The 23292-nt window shown below is 45.9% G+C and overlaps 2 protein-coding genes across 2 annotated transcripts; both read left to right on the top strand.

The window, feature by feature from the left end:
- Positions 1-218: 218 nt before the first annotated feature.
- Positions 219-1714, top strand: LOC129705070 (leukotriene B4 receptor 1-like). Its single transcript, XM_055648464.1, has one exon. The coding sequence runs from the start codon at positions 349-351 to the stop codon at positions 1372-1374; it is 1026 nt and encodes a 341-aa protein (XP_055504439.1). The 5' UTR covers positions 219-348; the 3' UTR covers positions 1375-1714.
- Positions 1715-16860: 15146 nt separating this feature from the next.
- Positions 16861-21221, top strand: LOC129705482 (leukotriene B4 receptor 1-like). The gene has a single exon (XM_055649072.1). The coding sequence runs from the start codon at positions 17500-17502 to the stop codon at positions 18502-18504; it is 1005 nt and encodes a 334-aa protein (XP_055505047.1). The 5' UTR covers positions 16861-17499; the 3' UTR covers positions 18505-21221.
- Positions 21222-23292: the final 2071 nt, after the last annotated feature.

Here is a 23292-nt window from a genome sequence, read left to right as displayed (position 1 = left end):
TTCAGGTCTGAAAAGTCACCCATTCCTTCTCTCCAGAGATGCTGCCTGTCCCGCTGAGTTACTCCAGCATTTTGTGTCTATCTTTGGTTTAAACCAGCATCTGCTGTTCATTCCTATACACAATTGCACAATTGGTCAGGTTCAGACTTCCCATTGTAACTTCTCAAAAATAGCTCCAGCAAATATGTGAGGAGGAATCTCCACATCATTTAAAAAGTGTTCCTGCTTAGTTTGCATGATTCATTATTACTCTCCACTTCAGGCTTTTAACAAATCTGTTGAAATGAGGAAATTGTTTCTGCTGAGAAAGTACTCATTGAGGCTGGTGAGGCGCTCCGATCAGTCAGAATGGAAATGGGTGACTCTGAGACGGACCGAACTCTGGTTGTGAAAAATGCTCTGGTCTGCACTGTCCTGGGCTTGGCTTCCGTTCTGGGCATCCCGGGGAACGGAATGGTCATCTGGATTATCCTTTTCCACATGCGGAGGCAGAGATCGCCGACGGTGGTGCTGCTACTGAACCTGGCCATCGCTGACGTGCTGGTGCTGGCCACCTTGCCTCTGTGGATCTACAGCTTTGTGCACGGCTGGCCGTTCGGGCAGACCTTCTGCAAGCTCCTCACCTTCGTGGTCCACTGCAACATGTACGTCAGCATCTTCCTCATCACGGTGATGAGCGCCGAGCGCTTCATGGCCGTCCTCTACCCGTTCAGCTCGCAGCGATGGCGCACGGTGGCCGTGGTGCGTGCGATGGTGCTGCTCGCCTGGCTGCTGGCTTCACTCTTTGCCATCCCAGTGCTGGTGTACCAGGTACTGGACGCCGATGAACACGGGCAGGATCAATGCATGTATGGCACCTTCAGCTCGGACGAGCAGGAGATTCTGTGCACAATGATACAATTCCTCGTGGCTTTTGCCATCCCCTTTTCCATGATGTCCGTTTTCTACTTTTGTATCGGGCGGAAACTGAGAGGCATGACTTTTAAACGGCAGTCCAGGACAGGGATGGTGATTGGCACCGTGGTGATTGTGTTCTTCGTTTGCTGGATGCCTTACCATGTGGTAAACCTGATCTCGCTCGCAGCAATGATGCTCAAGACAAACGAGACGGTTTCCGACACGTTAACGGACATCTATAACTATGGCTTCCTGTTCGCTGGGGCGTTGGTTTTCTTCAACAGCTGCGCCAACCCGATCATTTATGCTTTTGCCGCCCGGAGTATCCGAGATGGCTTTCACATGTCGGCCTTTGGCACGTTTTTTGACCAGATGACCAACTCTGTCAAAGAAGAATCGAGGAAAAGAAGCAAGGACACTTCAAAAGCCAACGAGAGCTACACTTTGCAAGAGTTGCACTCCAGCCAGAATAACTGAGCTGGTTTTCATCCAAACACACGTAGCGGTAAAACATTTTATTCACAGTATCCTCGCGCTTTTCCCTTCCCTGGTTTTACTTTGTGACTACCTGCCATGTAATAAAAGCAGTGGACTTCAAGAATCAAAAGTCAGGAGTGTTTTATTGTCATATGCAGCGAAACGGAATAAAGGAAATTCTTACTCTTATGGTGGCACAATGGTGGTTGCTGCCTCATAGCACCGGAGACCCAGGTTCGATCCTGACTACAGGTGCTGTCTGCGCAGAGTTTGTACGTTCTCACTGTGACCCGCGTGGGTTTTCTCCGGGTGCTCTGGTCTCCTCCCACACTCCAAAGACATACAGGGTTGTAGGTTAATTGGCTTCTGTAAATTGTCCCGAATGTGTAGGATCTGCTGGTGTACGGGTGCTAGTGTATGGGGGAGTCACTGGTCGGCATGGACTAGGTGGGCTGAAGGGCCTTTTTCCATGTTGAATCCTTAAAGTTTTAAGTCGCAGAGCTACGTAAACCTAGTGCTCTTTAAAACCAATAATATTTTTTTTTAAATCAGCATATATTTAAAAAAACAGACAGACATATAGACTAATAGAGCAAAAGTCAAAAATAATGTCCCTAAGCCTACTGAGTTCAGAGCCTATTTGGAGGTTGTAGTGTTTAAATTGGAGGAAAACTGCTCCTGAACGTGGACTTCTGAGGAGATACGGGTGGCACGGTGGTAGAGTTGCTGCCACTGTTGAGACCCGGGTTCGATGCCAGTGCTGACTACGGGTGCTATCTGTACGGAGTTTGTACGTTCTCAACATGATCTGCGTGGGCCTTCTGCGCGTTCTCTGGTTTCCTCCCACACTCCAAAGACATACAGATTTGTAGGTTATTTGGCTTGGTATAATTGTAAATTGCCCCCTGTGTGTGTAGGCCAATGTTAGTGTGCGGGGATCGCTGGCTGGCACTGACGTTGGGCTGAAGGGCCTGTTTCTGCATTGTGTTTCTAAACTAAACATAATATGCACTGGTGCGTGACTGTAAGACTGCATAGAGTAAGTGCGGGGAGCGACCCTTTGCTTCACTGGTGATGTTTTGTTCTGCTCACCTTCATTCCACAGACTTTTATCTTGTGTGCCCTCAAGAATGAAATCAAGGGATATGGGGTAAAAGCAGAAACATGGATGGTCAGCCTAGATCATACAGTATTGAATGGCGGTGCTGACTCGAAGGGCTGAATGGCCTACTCCTGCACCTGTTTTCTATGCTTCTATGTTTGACATTTCTGCAGATTAATCCCTAGCGGCTTGAGATCCTACACTCCTGTGAGAATGGATTGGACAATTTTGTATTGATGTAGTTATTTCTGGACGCGGTGCTCAGAACGGTGTCGCCGTTCAGCTCTGTTAATGGAGAGATAATGTAATAAAAATGGATTGCTCCTCTCACCATAGCACTAAAGGCAGGGCAGGCGAGGATTCCAAAACAACACTGGATTCTGGCCTTGACTAACATTCACTTGAAGAAAATTCAACACTATCTAAAACAAGTCCTGGAAAATGGAAGATCTTCCAAAAATCTGGAGGATGTTAAAATGGATGAACGAAACCTGACCACCAGAAGCATGAGCCGGAATGATCTAGAATAGGAAGGATGGTAGTCCTGCACAAGGACTTGCACCACATCCTTCTCCGGATGAGGGCCAATTCGATTGTCAATAGGTGCAAGGCACCAAAACAAATGTGGTGAGGTGCACGAGGTGAAATTGTGCTTTAAGCCTCATAGAAACATAGAAAATAGGTGAAGGAGGAGGCCATTCGGCCTTTCAAAGTCCAGCACCGCCATTCATTGTGATCATGGCTGATCGTTCCCAATCAATAACCCGTGCTTGCCTTCTCCCCATATCCCTTGATTCCACTAGCCCCACGAGCTCTATCTAACTCTCTCTTAAATCCATCCAGTGACTTGGCCTCCACTGCCCTCTGTGGCAGGGAATTCCACAGATTCACAACTCTCTGGGTGAAAACGTTTTTTCTCACTTCAAATATTTAGGGGGTCGAAGTGTTTCAGGGCATGTTAAAATTGCCGATATTTTCTTACCTTTACAATTTAGTGCGGCACAGTGGCGCAGCGGTAGAGTTGCTGCCTTACAGCGCAGGTGAGACCTGGGTCCGATCCTGACCTCGGGTGCTGTCTGTGTTGAGTTTGCTGGTCCTCTCTGTGACCACGTGGGTTTGCTCCAGCTGCTCTGGTTTCCTCCCACGTCCCAAATTCATGCCTGGTTTGTCGGTTAATTGACCTGTGTAAATTCCCCCGAGAGTGTAGGGAGTGGATGTGAAAGTGGAATAACATAGAACTAGTGTGAATGTGTGATCAATGGTGGGCTGAAGGGCCTGTTGAATCTCTGCTGAATCTCTAAACTAAACTACAGTGAATCATCCTTTTTGCATACAGTTCAGTAACAATCTTACTATTCATCAGGCACATTCATAGTGTGCCAATCTGTGTGACTATCGTAAAGTGGGTGAGAATAGTAGATTACAGTATATAAGGGTTGTTGTGTTTCCGGTGCCATTTTGTACCCTTCTGGTTCAGAGTTGTTGGAAATGTTAGCGTTTTAACTTGGCTACAAAGGCCCGCAGTCCTGGCTGTGGCACAGGGCGGAAGTTGTGGGGTCGGCCAGCCTGGCCAGGTGATGTGTTGTTATCCTCCACCACTTGATGGCATGATTCACTGCCTATCTGTACCGTACCGGCTACTTATAAAGGCTTGCCAAACCACCAGGCAGAAACCATCCGAAATAAACTATGAAGTCATGCTGCAGCTCTTGAGTCTGTCCAGTTCCTCACCCACAAGGTTTCACAGAAAACCATGGCAGCAAAGTGAGATCGAAGGATAACGGCGAGCCTGGTTGCAGGGTGGGGTGGTGAGATCACCACGGTAGAGTTACTGCCTTGCAGCGCCAGAGACCCGGGTTCCAACCTCAATAGTCAATAGTCAATAGTCAATAGTCAAGAGTCAAGAGTTAATTGTCATTTGGACCCCTTGAGGTCCAAACGAAATGCCGTTTCTGCAGCCATACGTTACAAACAAATAGACCCCAGACACAACATAATTTACATTTTACATAAACATCCATCACATTGCTGTGATGGAAGGCCAAAAAAAACTTATCTCTCCACTGCACTCTCCCCCCGATGTCAGAGTCAAAGTCAAAGCCCCCGGCTGGCGATGGCGATTGTCCCGCGGCTATTAAAGCCACGCCGGGTGGTGCAAGATCGCACACCGGGTCTTGGTGTTAGAGCCCCCGGCGTGCGCTCGCAGAGTCCCGCGGCCATTCCAAGCCGCGCGGGGCGGTGATGTTAGGCCCCGCTCCAGGAGCTCTTCGACCCCGCAACTCGGGCGGGAGAAGTCGCCGTTGCAGGGGCCCTGAAAGGCGGTCTCCCTCCAGGGATCCGCGGGCTCCCGGTGCCTGACTATGTCTCTACGGTGTTTGTACGTTCTCCCCGTGACCGGCGTGGGTTTTCTTCGGGATCTTTAGTTTCCTCCGACACTAGGCTAATTGTCTTGGTATAAATGTGTAATTGTCCCTAGTGTGCGCAGGGACAATTGCGTGGGGATCGCTGGTCGGTGCGGACTCGGTGGGCCGAAGGGCCTGTTTCCGCACAGTACCTCTGAACCAAACTAAGAAAACTAAACTAAACCTTGCCTGCCTGCCAAGCCTGTGGGCTCAGAGTCAACCTTTCCTCTGCCCAGTATCACTGTATGCAGCTTGTCCCTGCAACCTGAGCATGGCAGTCTGAGTCATTCAGGCCCATTTCTGCTCATGGCCCATCTCTAATGCATCTCTATCAAGTCTAGGCTTCACTTCTCGTTACTAGGCCCGTCCTCTGGGGTCGACGATGACTTGCTTCCATTCCGCGGCTACAGGTTCAGAGCAGAACGTTGAGACCAGTGAGGGAACACATGTGGGGCAGGGGGTGCTGTGTGGGATGGGCCGGTGGGTACGGTTATGCCTGAGTGGTATTCTCGTACAACTCCCACATTCACTCTGGTATAACACACAGTACAGCACAGGAGCAGGCTCTTCGGCCTATAATCTTCTTTCATGTCCATCTTCCATGTTTCAAATGTTGACATCATTGTTATCGTCCGTCCTGAAAAGGACGCAAGCTTCCGGCGACAATCAGTGGGAGCCATCACTCGTCGCAATAGATGATGGTGGTAGCAGAATTAGCTTGGGATACTTCCCGTTTCCAGGTCGTGATTCTTGGCGATTTGTTCTGGGAACGATGTTATCAATATGGAAGTGGTTGTAAAATATTCAGACAATTTTTGTGCTGTTTTTCAATATAAAATGTGTCTAACCTGTTCACGTACTATTGGGGATTGGTTGAACCAGTCATCGTCTGAAGAGAATGGAAGTGTTCTTCCTGAATCCTGAGAATCACTGTGACCTATTGAAGGCCAGGTCTCACCTCCCACCTCCCACCTCCCACCATTTACCCCCCCCCCACACCCCCAACCCCACTCCCAATCACAACCCAAAGTTTGAAATCAATTCAGGAACTGGACGATTCCCTCATCTATCAAACCGGCCGTGTGGCAGAGTGGAGACACAATGAAGAAGGATCTGAAGAAACGTCGACTGTCCGATCCCTCCAGACATATTGTCCGACTTGTATAGGAAGGAAATGCAGATAGACACAAATGCCGGATTAACTGAGTGGGAAAAGGAATGGGTGACGTTTCGGATCGAGACCCTGCTTCAGACTTCAGATGCTGCCTGTCCTGCTGAGTGTCTCCAGCATTTTGTTTCCATCTTCATCACATTGTCTGCATTTATGAGTTATGACTCCAGCACTTTTAAACAGGTACGGCATCGTGTCTGGTGCCCACGATGCACTGGCCATAACTTGACCCAGTCCGCCCTTTACAGATGGACGTTGAAAATCTCCTCGTTCTTTCCCTTCAGTGCCATGGCATCTTACCGTGAGAATATGTGCTTGGCATCGAGACAGATGTGGGGATGATTCTCACCACACAGATGAACAGACAGAGATATGTGAGGGGATGATATAACACAGCCCAGAGACACCCCTGGGGATACTGTGGTGTCCTTAGCTCTTTGCACTTCATTTCATAAGGTACAGCTGATGCTAATGTTTTTTTTTCCAGCTTTCAAGTAGGGAAAAGGGCCACAAGCTTGAGTTCAGTTGATGGTATTGTCACGTGTACCAAGGTACAGTGAAAAGCTAATCAGTCAGCAGAAAGACAATACATGATTATGCGGGATAGTTATCTAAATCAACATGTAGAGGAACCAACGAGAGAGCTGGCTATTTTAGACTGGGTATTCAGTAATGAGGAAGGGTTAGTTAGAAATCTTGTTGTACGTGCCCCCTTGGGCAAGAGTGACCATAATATGGTTGAGTTCTTCATTAGGATGGAGAGTGACATTGTTAATTCAGAAACAATGGTTCTGAACTTAAAGAAAGGTAACTTTGAGGGTATGAGACGTGAATTGGCCAAGATTGACTGGCAATTAATTCTAAAAGGGTTGACGGTGGATATGCAATGGAAGACATTTAAAGACTGCATGGATGAACTACAAAAATTGTTCATCCCAGTTTGGCAAAAGAATAAATCAGGGAAGGTAGTACATCCATGGATAACAAGGGAAATCAGGGATAGTATCAAAGCGAAGGATGATGCGTACAAATTAGCCAGAAAAAGCAGCATACCGGAGGACTGGGAGAAATTCAAAGACCAGCAGAGGAGAGGGCTTAATTAGGAAAGGAAATATAGATTATGAAAGAAAACTGGCAGGGAACATAAAAACTGACTGCAAAAGTTTTTATAGATATGTGAAAAGAAAGAGATTAGTTAAAACAAATGTAGGTCCCTTGCAGTCAGAAACAGGTGAGTTGATCATGGGGAACAAGGATATGGCGGACCAATTGAATAACTACTTTGGTTCCGTCTTCACTAAGGAAGACATAAATAATTTGCCGGAAATAGCAGGGGACCGCGGGTCAAAGGAGTTGGAGGAATTGAGTGAAATCCAGGTTAGCCGGGAAGTGGTGTTGGGTAAATTGAATGGATTAAAGGCCGATAAATCCCCAGGGCCAGATAGGCTGCATCCCAGAGTACTTAAGGAAGTAGCTCCAGAAATAGTGGATGCATTAGTAATAATCTTTCAAAACTCTTTAGATTCTGGAGTAGTTCCTGAAGATTGGCGGGTAGCAAACGTAACCCCACTTTTTAAGAAGGGAGGGAGAGAGAAAATGGGGAATTACAGACCAGTTAGTCTAACGTCGGTAGTGGGGAAACTGCTAGAGTCAGTTATTAAAGATGGGATAGCAGCACATTTGGAAAGTGGTGAAATCATTGGCCAAAGTCAGCATGGATTTACGAAAGGTAAATCATGTCTGACGAATCTTATAGAATTTTTCGAGGATGTAACTAGTAGCGTGGATAGGGGAGAACCAGTGGATGTGGTGTATCTGGACTTCCAGAAGGCTTTCGACAAGGTCCCACATAAGAGATTAGTATACAAACTTAAAGCACAAGGTATTGGGGGTTCAGTATTGATGTGGATAGAGAACTGGCTGGCAAACAGGAAGCAAAGAGTAGGAGTAAACGGGTCCTTTTCACAATGGCAGGCAGTGACTAGTGGGGTACCCCAAGGCTCAGTACTGGGACCCCAGCTATTTACAATATATATTAATGATCTGGATGAGGGAATTGAAGGCAATATCTCCAAGTTTGCGGATGACACTAAGCTGGGGGGCAGTGTTAGCTGTGAGGAGGATGCTAGGAGACTGCAGGGTGACTTGGATAGGCTGGGTGAGTGGGCAAATGTTTGGCAGATGCAGTATAATGTGGATAAATGTGAGGTTATCCATTTTGGTGGCAAAAAAAACAGGAAAGCAGGCTATTATCTAAATGGTGGCCGATTGGGAAAGGGGGAGATGCAGCGAGACCTGGGTGTCATGGTACACCAGTCATTGAAGGTAGGCATGCAGGTGCAGCAGGCAGTAAAGAAAGCGAATGGTATGTTAGCTTTCATTGCAAAAGGATTTGAGTATAGGAGCAGAGAGGTTTTACTGCAGTTGTACAGGGTCTTGGTGAGACCACACCTGGAGTATTGCGTACAGTTTTGGTCTCCAAATCTGAGGAAGGACATTATTGCCATAGAGGGAGTGCAGAGACGGTTCACCAGACTGATTCCTGGGATGTCAGGACTGTCTTATGAAGAAAGCCTGGATAGACTTGGTTTATACTCTCTAGAATTTAGAAGATTGAGAGGGGATCTTATAGAAACGTACAAAATTCTTAAGGGGTTGGACAGGCTAGATGCAGGAAGATTGTTCCCGATGTTAGGGAAGTCCAGGACAAGGGGTCACAGCTTAAGGATAAGGGGGAAATCCTTTAAAACCGAGATGAGAAGAACTTTTTTCACGCAGAGGGTGGTGAATCTCTGGAACTCTCTGCCACAGAGGGTAGTTGAGGCCAGTTCATTGGCTATATTTAAGAGGGAGTTAGATGTGGCCCTTGTGGCTAAGGGGATCAGGGGGTATGGAGAGAAGGCAGGTACGGGATACTGAGTTGGATGATCAGCCATGATCATATTGAATGGCGGTGCAGGCTCGAAGGGCCGAATGGCCTACTCCTGCACCTAATTTCTATGTTTCTATGTTTCTATTACAAGCAATCCATTTACAGTGTATAGATACATGATAAGGGAATAATGTTTAGTGCAAGGTAAAGCCAGCAAAGTCCCATCAAAGAGTCCAGGGGAGCTTTTGACTGTAACCATCTTAGACACAAAATGCTGGAGTAACACAGCGGGACAGACAGCATCTCTGGATAGCAGGAATAGGTGACGTTTAGGGTCGAGTGTACGCCTTTGGAGTGTGGGAGGAAACCGGAGCACCCGTAGAAAACCCACACGGTCACAGGGAGTACGTACAAACTATGGTGTACAATTTTGGTTGCCCAATTATAGGAAGGATGTCAACAAAATAGAGAGAGTACAGAGGAGATTTACTAGAATATTGCCTGGGTTTAAACAACTAAGTTACAGAGAAAGGTTGAATAAGTTAGGTCTTTATTCTCTGGAGCGCAGAAGGTTGAGGGGGACTTGATAGAGGTCTTTAAAATGATGAGAGGGATAGACAGAGTTGACGTGGATCAGCTTTTCCCTTTGAGAGTAGGGAAGATTCAAACAAGAGGACATGACTTCAGAATTAAGGGACAGAAGTTTAGGGGTAACATGAGGGGGAACTTCTTTACTCAGAGAGTGGTAGCTGTGTGGAATGAGCTTCCAGTGGAAGTGGTGGAGGCAGGTTCGATTTTATCATTTAAAAATAAATTGAATAGGTATATGGATGGGAAAGGAATGGAGGTTTATCGTATGAGTGCAGGTAGATGGGACTAGGGGAGAATAAGTGTTCGTCACGGACTTGTAGGGCCGAGATGGCCTGTTTCCGTGCTGTAATTGTTATATGGTTATATGGTTATAAAGCACATCAGTGCCTCTACTTCCTGAGAAGGTGACGGAGATTCGGTATGTCAAAGAGGATTCTACAGGTGCACAGTAGAGAGCATTCTGACTGGTTGCATCATGGCCTGGTTTGGCAACTTGAACGTCCAGGAGCGGAAAAGACTACAAAATGATATGAACACTGCCCAGTCCATCACCGGCTCTGACCTCCCCACCATCAAAGGGATTTATTATTGCACTGTTATTGTTTGTTTTCTGAGTATGTGTGCATGTGTATATATATATAAACATATGTGAGTATGTGTATATATATACATACTGAACTTTTTTTTCTCTCTCGTTTATCATATTATTGATTATGATCACATATTCTGTTGCTGCAGTAAATGAGAATTTCATTGTTCTATCTGGGACATTTGACAATAAAACCATCTTGACTCTTGACAAAGCACAATTTCACCTCAGAAAACATATCACATTTTGCAGCAAGTTTTATGAAATTGCATGTTTCCCATCTTGCGAAATATTCGGACTGTTTACGGGCTGCGTTACAGTTCTGCTTTTGTGTTATCTCCATTGTGAAATATGAATAAAAACCACCTACCCACAATGTTTTCTGTTTTCACACTTCACTATCTCAGTGGGCCAAGGGGAAATGAGGAACTCTACTGTTTGGTAATTGTATTTCACCTCTTGTGTTGCACTAAAACTTTGTTGCATTTCTCACAAAGCCGATCATCTCAAAAGATTGAAAATTGACTGAGGAGCAGTGTTTTCCAGTGTTAACCCCCGACACCCGGACTAATCAAGGATCTATCTATCTCTGCCTTAAAAATACCCATTGACTTGGCCTCTACAGCTTTCGGTGGCAAAGAATTCCAGATTCACCACCCTCTGACTTCAGAAATTCCTCCTCATCACCTTCCTAAAGGAATGCCCTATTATTCTGAAGCCATTCCCTCTGGTCCTGGACTCTCCCACAAGTGGAAACATCTGAGAGGGATATCGGTTCGTGGGCTGATCCAGTCGAAGGCGACAGAGCCTGGGGCTCGCCTGGATCGGCCGAGCGGACATTGGACTTTGGTAATGGCGCCAAAACATGGCGGCGCCTCCATGTGTAAATATGCAAAAGGAATTTCTCTGTGCAGTTGACAAATAACACACCGTTGACAGAAACACTAAAGCATATCCTGCCAGTTTACTGAGAGATGTGGTTAAAATCACTGAAGCTGCCATTGGTTTGTGGGGCAGAGGTCAGAGGAGTTGGTCAACCATAAATATGCATGGTGGCCAGACAGCAAGAGTTCATCCTATGTTTGATGTGGAGGAGACAGAGGAGGCAAGGTTGAGTTGGGACAACGGCAAGATTTACATGAGGATTTATAGAAGTGCTTATCAATGGGATGCAATCCAGCTTAGTTTAGTTTAGAGATACAGTACAGAGACACGCCCTACGGCTGGTCCGCGCTGACCAGCGATCCCCGCACATTAACACTATCCTACACCCATTAGGGACAATTTTTAGATTTACCAAGTCAATTAACCTATAAACCTTTGTCAGGTCATTTGTTACAGAGAGGGCCAAGAGACATGTTAGGACTAATACGTGAAGAGATGAGGAGGCAGCAGCTCACACTGACTCGTATGATCATGTTCATAAGTGATAGGAGCAGAATTAGGCCATTCTGCCCATCATGTCCACTCCCCCATTCAATATGGCTGATCTATCTTTCCCTCTTAACCCCATTCTCCTGCCTTCTCCCCATAACCCCAGACACCCGGACAAATGAAGAAGTGAGGATGCACACACTGAGGAAATTTCATGATCCTCCCCCCCAAATATGTCAGGAGAGCTGCAGAATACTAACAATACCACCCTTTTTTTCCACTTTAGTCTTTATTACTATGATGCATACACAAATAAAACAGAAATATAACAACGAAACATACAACAATGCAGTGAAACGTACAACAGTGCAGCGGGGTGTTCAGTTTACAATTAATGATGCAGTATACACTACTTTTTTCTTCTTAAAACATTTTCCAATAACTTACATTATTGTCAATAAAATTATACAGTGTTGATGTCCTTATTTCTATACCTAATCCATTTTTCCCATTTTCTGTTAAACTCGTCTTCTTTCACTCATATGTCATTTACTCCATCACAAATATTTCCTGTACTTTGTCTAAGCATTGTATAAAGAGCCCGTCTCACCAGCATGCGACTGCATGCGGGTAGCGCGACCTAACATGGTCGCTTGAACCATACGGCCTCGCGGGGCCGGTGCCACTTCGATCGCTGGAGCCGTATGGAGTTGTGCGGGGCTGGCTCCGAAAAACTGACACTGTCAAAAAATTCCGTGCGGCAACGGCCTGCCGGCCCGCAGCCGCATTGAGGCCGCGCGCAGCACCTCGACGGGCGTATGCAGCGTCTTGACGGCGTACGCCTAACGCGTGGCATTGTGCGATGACATCACCACCTGGCGTGCCATTGCGCGATGACGTAACCACCCGACGCCGTGCGATGTCCAGATTTAGTCGGCCCGCCTCCTGCCCAGCTGATTGGTGAGTTTGATGTCGGGACCAGCCCCGCACAACTCCATATGGCTCCAGTTGGAAGTGGGACTGGCCCCGCGAGGCCGTACGCCTCAAGCCACCACGTTTGGTCGTGCTAGAAGCATGCAATCGCATGCTGGTGGGACAGGCCCTTAAGTCGGAGTGTGTCCGCTGCAAGCCAGTTTCTTGTAATGGCCTTTCTGCCAGCTGTGAGTAGGTTTTTAACCAAGTAATGACCTTCCTTCAGCAACACTGTAGTGTTATATTACCCAGGTATAAAATGGAACACTTCTTGGAGATGATATATCCTAATACTTCCTTTAATAATAAATTCACTCTGTCCCAAAATGGTTTTATTTTTGGGCAACTCCAGAAGAAATGTGCATGATTTGCGTCTGCTTGGCCACATTGCCTCCAGCATGTTTGCTGCCTTAGAATTTACTTGCTTTTTATGTTAGGCGTAATAAAGAAACAAATAAAAATGTTCCTATTAAATTCTCTCCATTGGTGTGAATTAGTGGATGTCTGTAGTGATTACATACATATGATGCGGTTCTTCTTCTGAGATCGTGATGTTCAATTCCTTTTCCCACTTAAATTTTACATAAAATATAGTTTTAGCTTGACATTCCATTAAACTATGGTAAAGTTTAGAAATAATCTTTGATGTTTTTTGATGATACGCATTAACTATCACTTCTACCACTGGATTCTTTGCTTCTAGTGCCTCCCTTTTAATTTTTTTATTGTAATAATCTCTCAGTTGGAGGTATCTAAACAAGTCTTGGTTCCGAAGTGCAAATCAACAATACCAGCCTTTCATGTGGACAACTATACATCCACACGCCTACACGGGCACAAGTCTTTCACAATCATTTCCCCCCGTCAATTTACCCAACGTGCCGAGGAGTCTTATAACTACCTCAAATATGCAATTAAACTAAGACTATTGGGTCTACTATGTTGACTTTGGAAGGGGAGAGCTACGAATCACTGAACCTATGGAAGACACAATGAGCTGTTGGCCAGTGTGGGCAAGTTGGGCCAAAGGGCCTGTTTCCGCGCCGTATCACTATATGACTATCTCTGGAGAACAGGGATAGATGACGTTTCGGGTCGGGATCATTCTTCAGATCCCTAGAATCAGTCTGAAGAAGGGTTCCAGCCTGAAACGTCAATGGGGAAGTGTGGGATGAAATGAATATTTTCCACAATAACGTGGGTTGAATTTATTGCCACATTGTTCTGATAGTTTCATAATGGTAAATATAAAAGGTAGCAGCAAACAGCAGACTGAAATGATGGCTGTGGGGCATCATAAAGCATAAGGCATTGTTAATGGCACTCGTCTAGGGTTGTCAACTGTCTCTTATTAGCGTGGACATCCCATATATTGGGCTAAATTGTCCAAACCCACTACCTGCTCCCTCGACCATCTGCCCACTACCCTGCTGAAGTCCTGCCTCCCCGTTCTCTGCCCCTACCTCACAAATCTCTTCAACTCCTCATTGTCCCCTCTGCTTTCAAAACTGCTGCTGTCACACTAATCTTAAGGAAACCTGGTCTTGATCCCTCCTCTCTCATTAACTATCGCCCAATCTCAAACCTCCCCTTTCTTTCAAAAACCCTGGATCGTATCGTTGCTTCGCAACTTCATTCCCACCTCCTTGCGTATAACCTACTTGAACCCCTCCAATCTGGCTTTCGCCCCCTCCATAGCACAGAAACTGCTCTCCTCAAAGTCCTCAACGACCTCCTCACCTCTGCTGACACTGGTTCCCTCAACATCCTCATCCTCCTCGACCTGAGCGCAGCCTTCGATACAGTGAACCATAACATCCTGCTCACCAGACTCAAAGACCTTGGCATTGAAAGCTCTGCACTCAGCTGGCGCCGTTCCTGCCTTTCCAACAGATCCCACTTCATCTCTCTCCACAACCACACCTCTGCTACAGCCACAGTCACTCAAGCTTAAAAAACCTGGATGCAACATAACTTCCTCAAAGTCAACAGCGATAAGACAGAATTTCTCCTCATAGGCTCCAAAGCCACACTCAGCAAAATCAATAACCCCACTCTCACCAGCAACGACACCACTGTCTCCCCATCTCCCAAGGCCCGCAACCTTGGCATGATCTTTGATTCCACCCTCTCCCTTGAGCCTCACATCCGCCATGTCATTAAAACCTCCTTCTTTCATCTCCGCAACATCGCCAAACTCAGACCCTCTCTCACACCTCCCGCTGCTGAAAGACTCATCCATGCCTTCATCTCCTCTCGACTGGACTATTGCAACTCACTTCTCCTTGGCATCAACACCACCTACATTAACCGACTCCAACTGGTCCAGAACGCAGCCGCCCGACTCATCACCCACACCAAATACTGGCATCACATCACTCCAGTCCTTAAACAACTTCACTGGCTTCCCATCTCCCACCGGATCACCTACAAAATCCTGATTCTCACCTACAAAGCCCTCCACCATCTTCCCCCCCCCCATATCTCACTGACCTCCTCTCTCCTTACCAACCCTCACGGTCCCTCAGATCCACATCGGCCGGTCTCCTCTCCATCCACAAGTCCAACCTCCGCAGTTTGGGGACAGAGCCTTCTCCAGGGCAGCTCCCAGGCTCTGGAACTCCCTCCCCGAACTGATCCGCAATTCCGTGTCCCTCACCATCTTCAAGTCCCGCCTCAAGACCCATCTCTTCACCTCTGCCTATCCTTAGCCCCACGTCCCCCTCCCTTTTCATCTGTGCATTAATTGCCTCATATTGTGTTTTGAATTGAATTATGTCTTTACTTTGTGTACTAGTCATGTCTCTACTATTTATTTCATTCCCCTTACATGTTTTTCCTCTACCTGCTAAATTTTTGTAAGGTGTCCTTGAGACTCTTGAAAGGCACCCATAAATAAAATGTTTTATTATTATTATTATTATTATTATATTGGTTTGTCCCATACGGGACCGCCCTTGTCCCGTATTTGACTGCAACTATTCAGGTCGAGGGGACTGTCAGGTCGGAGCGCTGCATCAGGCCCCACCTCACTTGTCCCGACGTAGTGCAGCCCATGGCCTCGCCCGTGGCCCCGGCGATCGGCAGCCCAGCCAGTTTACTGCCGACACCACCACCCCTCCTTCTCAGGCCGTTCATCGGTTCATGAGTTGGATGGGATGCCAGCGTCATGCAGCCCGGGCCAAAACTCCTAAGCTGGCCCGCCGGCTGGGCTTTGTGTGCAGTCCAGCACCCAGGCCAACTCATCATTCACCCGGCCATGGCAGTGTCAGTCAACGAATTGCCGTTGGGAATTTGTCCCGTATTGTGACCTTATTTGGGAGTGAGAAAGTTGGCGACCCTACACATGTCTATACATGTGACTGTGAGGGGCTACGTTGTCAACTGTTGGTGAAGTGTAGGAGATGGGAACACATTCAAGATCTGTTCAGTTCAGCTTAGTCTAGTTTAGTTTAGAGACACAGCGCAGAAACAGTCCCTTTGTGACCATCGATCACCCGTACACTTGTTCTATGTTATCCCACTTTCTCATCCATTACTTACACACTACATACTGCAGCCAATTAACCTACAGTTAACCTACGTCTTTGGAGCATGGGAAGCAACCGGAGCACCCGGAGAAAACCCCAGCGAGAATGTACAAACTGCACACAGGCAGCACCCGTAGTCAGGATCGAACCCGGCACCCTGGCGCTGCGAGGCTGCAGCTCTACCGCTGTGCCACAGTGCCGCCCAACTTTCAGGACTCTCCTTTTCTGCTGAAGTTGTGGAAATAATAATGTTGCAGTCGTCACACACTGTGATGCTGCAGCTACTCAGCCTGTTGGTCAACACCTAAAAAAATCTGTTGTCCAAAAACAAAAGAAAACGTTGTCAGAGCAAGAATTGAATTGTCGTATCTGGGACACAAGACAATAAAACTCTCTTGACTTGCCTCTTGAAAAGCTGATTTCTGAGGGTCATCTCTCTGACTTCCTTGTATAGGGGGGTTGCACGGAAGGTCACTGGGTCATAGGGCTCGACGCACGGAGCCGCTAAATCCAACTGGAAGACATCCGTCACTTCCGGTATATGTTATTAATGCTAGAAACACGTACTTTCCTACCTGTTAAAAACCGCCAAAATGTTGCATTTTTGCGCTGAAAAAAATTGTGGGAGTCGGGGTAAGTGTGAGAGACATGTACCTAACTTCAGAATTCCAAACGTGAAGCGAAATGAAGGTATAGAGAAGCGAGAACTGAAGGGACTACAGCAGCTAAAGTGCTTGATAAACATTGAAAATATTGGGAATTATCGCGTTTGCTCACTGCATTTCATCAAGTAAGGCATTATTTATGTTTTTTCTTGATTCCTTTGGTATCTAAAAATTCTCAGAAGTGATAAATCTGGCTGTAAATTTTCATCAGTTGCGTTTTCATTTTGTATGTAAAAACCCACGAGAACCATGGGCGATTAAAAAAAATTACAGCCAGATTTATCACTTCTGAAACTTTTTAGATGCCAAAGCAATCAAGAAAAACCACAAATAATGCCTTACTTGATGAAATGCAGTGATCAAACGGCCAATGTTCGCCAAGCACTCTGGCTGTTGTTGTCCCTTCAGCTCTCGTTTCTATCTACCGTCATTTCTCCTCATTTTTGGAATTCTGAAGTAGGCTAAATGTCTCTCACGCTTATCCCGATTTCCATAATTATTTACAGCGCAAAAATTGACAATTTCAGCGGGTTTTCAGAGCAACATGATGATAACTAACAAACAGAGAATGAAGAGTGAATGAAGAACTTCAATATGTGAGAATAACTCAGTTTGATAGTTACAGATAGAAAACTTACAGAAGTTGTGGGGCTTTTAGAATGAATAAACTGTATGTTCCTCATGTCCGATCCTTATCTCCAGCAGTAAGAAATGTGGTTGGTTTGAGCTTTGTAATAACAAGTCACACCCCTTAAAGCAGAAATATCTTCCATTTGCCAATCTCTTTGGCAAGTTTCACTGAGGACGTGAGGTCTTACTAAACAGTCTTGTGCTTACGAGCCGGGTTCACAAAGACAATGGTGGAGCTGTCAAACAGCACGGGAGAAGCTGGTCTCTCTCTCGGCACGGAAGTTCGGGTAGCAGCAAGCATCATCTTTGGAGCAACCTGTCTCATTGGGGTCCCCGGCAATTCCATCGTCATCTGGGTGATATTGTCCAAGATGAAAAGGCGACCGTCCACCGTTTTGCTCATCCTCAACCTGGCCATCGCAGATCTCGTCCTTCTGCTCACATTGCCCCTGTGGATTTACTCCATCAACAACGGTTGGGTCTTTGGCACGTTTTCGTGCAAGGTCGTCGCCTACCTGATCTACTGCAACCTGTATGGCAGCGTGTTCTTCATCACGCTGATGAGCGTGGACCGCTTCATGGCCGTCATCTATCCAATCGCCTCCCAACGCTGGCGGACGGAGAGGTCTGTCTGCAAGGTAGTGCCCGTGGTTTGGGCACTGGCCTGTCTCTTTGCAGTCCCTGTTAGTCAATTGATGGTGGTTCAGACCATAGACGGCCAGCGCACGTGCAAAGACTACAAGACCGGTTCGAAAGCCCTGCAAATTACTTCCCTTGTGATGGAGACATTCATTGGGTTTGTGATTCCTCTCACAGTGCTTGCTGTCTGCTACGCTCACGTCGTTAGAAGGGTGAGCCAAATGACCTTCAAGAGTAAAAACAGGACTGAGATGCTGATCGCCAGCATCGTCATAGCATTTGTGATCTGCTGGCTCCCTTACCACGTGTGCAACGTGTTTAAATTTGCCTCCCTGCTGGTGGACCCGCGTTCGGATGCATTTAGCAAACTGGGGAACGTTTCCGAGGTTGCGTCGTACATAACTGGGGCAATAGCCTTCTTCAGCAGCGCCATTAACCCTCTGCTCTATGCGTTCGCTGTCAAGAGTTTACGGGACGGTTTTCGGCCTCCGGTGATGGTAAAAGTCTTTGAGCAAATGGCTCAGTCCACAAAAGACGAATACCCCATGGAGCGCTTTAATAATACAAAAGTGGAAAGTATCCAAGATCTGTAAACCAATTTGGTGTTAATCATGTGTTGCACAGAAGTAAATGATACATCTGTTGCACCAAAGATTGCCTGGTAAATTTTTAATTGAAAAGTTTGTACTAATAGTTTACATTTTTGAATGCCGCAGAATTTAACTTTTATTAGATCATAAAGCATTTCAATCCAGCGAATAATAACATTTATGTATTTTTTCCTATTGCTTTTCTAGTATCAGCACTTGTAGCTTTTTTTCCCCTTTTTAGTTTATTTTCAAGATAGTGTACACTAGTTCTATCCTACACAGTTGCAACAATTTTACAGAGGCGAGCTTAACCTGCAAACCTGCAGGCCATTGGAATGTGGCAGAACCCAGGGAAAACCCACACGGTCACATGGAGAATGTACAAACTCCATACAGACAGCTCCCACAGTCAGGATCGAACCCGGGTCACTGGCGCTGTAAGGCAGCAACTCTACCGCTGCGCTGCTGTGCCACCCTTCTGCCTTCTGTCCTTGTTGATGGCATACATCTTCAAGGTCCCGAGCACTATTTAACAAAGAAACATGTAGTCAACCTTCAGCAAATGTGCTCTAAATTTGCAGTTAATCGACATGGGCTAAAAAATGACAACGTTATCTATCCATAAGGAACTGAAGCTGCATGTACTGAACTTTTTAAGTTTGTTGCAAGCAGAGAAGGAATTCTGGTGAAGTAGTTCGTACAGACACAAACAGGACACGGTTGGAATTGAAAGCTAGTCTGAGGAAGGGTTCTGACCCGAAATGTCACCTACTCCTTTTCTCCAGAGATGCTGCCTGTCTCGCTGAGTAACTCCAGCATTTTGTGTCTTTCTTTGAAATTTGACTACCCATCCTCCCTGCACTGCACAAGACTATCAACAACAACTTAAAGGGCAACACATGAGGAACCAAGATGGTGCCTAATTGCTGGTTGTACTCGCCTTTTCAAGTCATCAGAACCCTCTCTATCCAACAACTTTGTACAATGCTGATCAACTCAGACTTTGCCCTCTCAAAGCATTTTTCTTGTGCTAATAGTCAAATATTGATCACTTCCATATCGTACTTTGATCGAACTACAGAACGCAATCAGGAAAGGGTTTTGTCAAACAAATTGTCATGGATGTAATCTATGTGATTTATTGTATGGAGGATACAGTTTAACAACTTTCATTTGTCTTTGACTGATTCCTGTATAGATTCGTAATGTCATTCCTTCAAGTGAGTGCTGGAGTAAGTTATGCTCAATATCACTTAGAGTTAAATAGTGAATGATACTTCAAGTTGAAGGGCAGCTTTAAGGGAACTCCAGACAGGCGGTCGACTGTACTGATGGGGAGGGTTCCTTCCAGAGATGACTGGAGTAAGTTGCATTCAGTGTCAGAATTGGGGAGAAGTTCGATGTGATCAGAAATCAAAGTTAATGGGTGTAAAGTATGCAGTATAGAAGTTATAACATTGTTTAATCTTCCGTTATTTTATTCCTTTGCTTTTAATAAATTGTTCAAATGCAACGTGTATGCTTATTCCTGATCAGATGCTTGGCAGGATATGGTGCTCAGTAAAGATAGATTCAATTCAGTTTTAGATAACATCTTATTTCATTTCATTTGTAAGCCTTCTTAGTCTGAAAAACCTTTTAAAATAATTTGGCTCATGTTGATCTGTTGGCCTTGAATGGTCTTATACCCCTGAGATAGGTTCAGGCTAACGGAGGAATGGTTGGGTTAACGTCTGTGGACGGTTTCTTGTCTCTGGGCCTGTACCTCGCTGCAAGAAGGATGAGGGGGGGCGAAATAAAGTTCAAGTTCTTCCCTTAGTTCTTCTTCGGTCGTGGGCCTCGAGCTCCCATTGACGGGACGATCTTGACTCCCGTAGCCAGCGGCGTTCGGGCCCTCCACGTCGAAGCAATCTGCTCCTGTATCGGGGGGATGTTAGCTCCCTGGTGAACCTTCCGCAACGAGCTCACCCCTGAGACTGCGAGCCCTTGATGGTAAGTCCGCGGTGGGAGCGATCCCAGGCAAGGAATCAGCTCTGATGTTCAGTCCACACCCCGCGGTGAGGTTCACGACAGTCCGAGGAGGCTTCCGGCTCCATCGATGGTAGGCCACAGAGCCCGGAGAATGTGATCCGAAAATGTATCACATCTCCGGCAAGGTAAGAACCTGCAACACACAATATCTATAAATCGAGCCAGTGAAGAGCTTTCAGAATAACATTGACTCATAAAGAATCAATATATCAGACGGAAGAAAAGCAAAACTGGATGTACAAGGTAAATGGATCAAAGGTTGGGATTAAAGACAATAATGATGTGTTTTTAGTGCAAGGTCTCTGTCAAATAGATGGATGAAATGGGCTTGTGGGGACATGGAGTCAACAAGTCATAGAGTGTTACAGTGTAGAAACAGGCCCTTTGGCCCAACTTGCCTACACCGACCATTATGTCCCAGCTACACTAATCCCACCTGCCAGCGTTTGGTCCATATCCCACCAAAAATGTCCTATTCATGTACCTGTCTAACTGTTTCTTAAATGTTGGGATAGTCCCAGCCTCAACTACCTCCTGTGGCAGCTCGTTCCATTCACCCACCAACCGTTATGTGAACATGTTATCCCTCAGATTCCTATTAAATCTTTTCCTCCTCACCTTAAACCTATGTCCTCTGGTCCTCAATTCACCTACTCTGGGCAAGAGACTGTGCATCTACCCGATCTATTCCTCTCATGCTTTTATACACCTCGGTAAGATCACCCCTCAGCCTCCTACACTCCAGGGAATAGAGTCCCAGCTTGCTCAACCCCTCTCTATAGCTCAGACCCTCTAGTCCTGGTAACATCAGTCGTAAATCTTCTCAGTACCCTTTCCAGCTTGACAACATCTTTCCTATAACATGGTGAACACAACACTCTAAAATGCGGTCTCACCAACGCTTTATACAATTTATGCGATACATATTTCTGATATATTTGTTTAAAGATGGGTAGGGTCAATACTTGTGGTTATGGAGGTTTCAGGTCGGATGATAGGTGGGGTGGGAGATGGGTGAAATAGGTGAATCAAAGCAATAATGAATAGAGCAATAAAGAGAGAATTGTGAAGAGAGATAACACATGAGAAAGATCAACAGAGGAGGCTATGGGGATGAATTGAGAAACAGGACGATCAGACTACGGGGAGTGTTTATAGTTGGTGGGAGATGGAAGAACAAGTACAGTGGAACATTAAAGTGATCAGTAAATAAAAGGCAATCAGTAACAGACCCAAGCGAGTCATTCATGTCAAATTGATCTGGAGAGAAGGAAAAAAGGAATAGGTGATGTTTTTCGGATCGGAACCCTTCTTCGGACTGATTTCTAATCCAATCCAAGGAAAGCGCTCAAAAGTAAAGAGAAAATGGAGCATTTGAATAGCACACGATGAAACTGGTTTCAGACTTCCTACAGCTTTTATGTCTGTTTAGGGTGTGAGTGAAGGAACAACGGCAATGTTTGATGTGGCATTGAAATCAATGTATCTCCAATCCTTGTTTCTCCAGTCAAATTGTGCCAGAGCTCATACAAAGCGGGAGCTGGTAACAGGAAATGAAATGGTGTTTTATTCCTTTGCTTTGAATAAATTGTTCAAACTTGACACAATCAACATGTGGACTTAAGCCCGGTAAGATGCTTTGTGTGACACGGTGCTCAGCAAAGATAGATCTTAATTCCTCCATCTTCTCTTCTTTGGTTCAATCGTTCTTTATTGCCACACACACAGACGTACAGTGAAATTCTCTTTTTTTTTGCATACAGCTCAGTAAAGTATTGCTGTACCCAAGCACTATCCCCAATTAGTAGAGAGTACATTCAAATTGGTGACAGGGTGGTTCAATTGCCTAATAACAGCTGGAAAGAAACTATTCCTGAATCTGGAGGCGTGCATTTTCACACTTCTGTTCCTCTTGCTTGATGGGGGAGGGGAGAGGGGAGAGGGGAGAGGGGAGAGGCTCATTAAAAAAAAAAATCTGTCACCTCTTTTATGAAGCTGCACCTTTTCTTTAGGCAAGGAACGGCGTTTCTGTTGTTCCACCCATCGGAAAGTATTGTGTTTGTTTTATTGCCATTTAATTGTTCTCTCTGGGTGTATACATTCTTGGGATGGAGCAAGTGAGCTGTGGGTATAGAGGAAAGAAAAAGCCCTTTTGTGTGATACTTTGGAGAGACTAGTGCTTTTGTACTGCAAAGGGTTATTCCCTTACTAATGCCCCAGCCAAATTACATTGAAGAATGTGGTGGGTGTGTGGAACGAGCTGCCATGGGAGGTAATTGAGGCAGATACTACAATAACACTTATTACACATTTGGACGGGTAGACACAAAATGCTGGAGTAACTCAGTGAGACAGGCAGCATCTCTGGAGAGAAGGAATGGGTGACGTTTTGGGTCGAATCCCTTCTTCAGTCGGGCATATGGACAGGAATGGTTTGGAGGGATATGGGGCAAGTGCAGACAGGTGGGACTAGCTTAGATCAGGCATCTTGGTCGGCATGGACAATGTGGGCTGAAAGGCCTGTTTCCGTGCTGTATAAGTTCATAAGTTATAGGAGCAGAATTAGGCCAAGTCTACTCCGATAATAAATCATGCCTGATCTATCTTTCCCTTATTCACGAATCTTACCGATGATTACAGTGTGATTGTGCACCTTTTCCAGCACTCTGCTCTGATGTCAAGACCCAAGGCTACACGGGTCATTGTAACAACCCGGGACAATATAAATCTACCCAATTATTCTGCACCCTCTCTCCTTGA

The sequence above is a fragment of the Leucoraja erinacea genome, chromosome 17 (genome assembly GCF_028641065.1).
Source record: "Leucoraja erinacea ecotype New England chromosome 17, Leri_hhj_1, whole genome shotgun sequence".
NCBI classification, from domain to species: domain Eukaryota; kingdom Metazoa; phylum Chordata; class Chondrichthyes; order Rajiformes; family Rajidae; genus Leucoraja; species Leucoraja erinaceus.
Note: the sequence above shows the minus strand (reverse complement) of the source record. Positions and strands in the feature narration are given on the sequence as shown.